Source organism: Sinocyclocheilus rhinocerous, unplaced genomic scaffold (assembly GCF_001515625.1).
Source record: "Sinocyclocheilus rhinocerous isolate Xijiao unplaced genomic scaffold, SAMN03320098_v1.1 C36695302, whole genome shotgun sequence".
NCBI lineage: Eukaryota > Metazoa > Chordata > Actinopteri > Cypriniformes > Cyprinidae > Sinocyclocheilus > Sinocyclocheilus rhinocerous.
Window position 1 is genome coordinate 1 of NW_015785017.1, and position 1,542 is coordinate 1,542.

At 35.8% G+C, this 1,542-nt stretch overlaps 1 protein-coding gene across 1 annotated transcript; it reads left to right on the forward strand.

Moving 5' to 3' along the window:
• Nucleotides 1-94: 94 nt before the first annotated feature.
• LOC107736433 (XK-related protein 9-like) lies at nt 95-1,334 on the forward strand (the record flags this gene model as incomplete). The annotated part of the gene is made up of 2 exons (XM_016547844.1): nt 95-403; nt 1,093-1,334. Coding segments are annotated over exons 1-2 (541 nt in total), but the record flags the coding sequence as incomplete, so codon positions are not given.
• Nucleotides 1,335-1,542: the final 208 nt, after the last annotated feature.

Below are 1,542 nucleotides of genomic sequence, written 5' to 3' on the forward strand. Positions count from 1 at the left end.
CAACCAGCTGTTCTCGTCTAAAGGCACCAAATGCCTGTCTACATATTCAGCATTAACAAGGACATTCTGCTATCAGTGTTCATCAAATGCCATAAATCATAATCATGACAAATACTGGAAAGAGATTTACCTGGTTTCGGTGGCTATGCACTGTTTTTGGACTACTTTTTTATTTAGCAGACATTGGATCAGACTTCTTGTTATCTGTGCAGTATTTCAAAAGGGGACATGTCACCTGGGCTGCACTGACTCTTGTGTTTGTTCTGGTCGGATCTTTATGCATACAGATATTCAGCTACGCATGGTTCAAAGATGACAAGGAAAATTATGAAGAAGATGACAAGGGTCTGTCCACTTGCCATCTTATCAGTATACATGTACTGCAGATAGGCATTTTTACAAGGTAACTTCACGCTAATTTATCATTTAAATCGATTAGAACTGTGTGGATCTAATATTTCACATATTAAAATTATTTGTAAAAATCTGTCATCATTTACTCACCCTTATGTCTTTCCAAACCTGTATGACTTTCTTTATTCTGTGGAACACAAAAGATATTTTTCATCCATACAATGAAAGTTTATGGGGTCCAAAACAATTTACTTTTATTGTATATAACAAAAAAAAACTGATGCATTTTTTCTATTTTTTTTTTTGTGAAATTCATACAGGTTTGGAACTACATAAGGATGAAAAAAAAATGAAGTCTGAATTGTCATTTTTGTGTGAACTGTGTCTTTTAAACAGGCATTCTCAGCTCTGGCTCTTGAGGTCCAGTTTCCTGCATAGTTTAGCTCCAGTCTTGATCAAACTTACCTGCCAGTAATTTTATGGCAATCCTGAAGACCATCAGCTTGTTCAGGTGTATTTGATTAGGGTTGAAGCAAAACTCTGCAGGAAAGTGGACCTCGAGGGCCAGAGTTATGAACCCCTGCTTTAAAATAAGGAGGAAAGCAAATGAAAGTGTAACATCTACACACTTGGTTGGTCTTCTTTACTCGTTAAACTTGTATTATTATTATTTTTAATCACACTTGATGCAGACATTTACAACTTAAGTTCATCTTTTGACCTATCTGTTATTCTAAGGTATGTCCATCTCCTGAAGAGGAGTTTTAAAGCCCTGCGTTCGGAAGACACTCAAGAGGAGGAGCAGTTCCATCTTTTCGGCCTTGCTACAGATCTTAGCATGCTCCGCATGTTTGAGACGTTCCTGGAGAGCGTTCCTCAACTCGTTCTGCAGGTCTATATCATACTGGAGCATAACCATCGCTCTAATCTGCAATGTGAGTCCTGCAGATTAGATACAGTCATTACATGCACATCTGCACGTAAATCTAGTCATGGTTTATCATAAGAAAAAGAAATGTGATAAATACACTACCATTAAAAAGTTTCGGGTTAGTAGGATTTTTTTTCTATTTTTAAAGAAATTAATACTTGTATTCAGCATTAAAATGTTAAAATGAGCAAGACTTTTATAACAAAACATGTTATTTCAAATAAATGCTGTTCTTTTAAACTTTCTATTCATCAGAG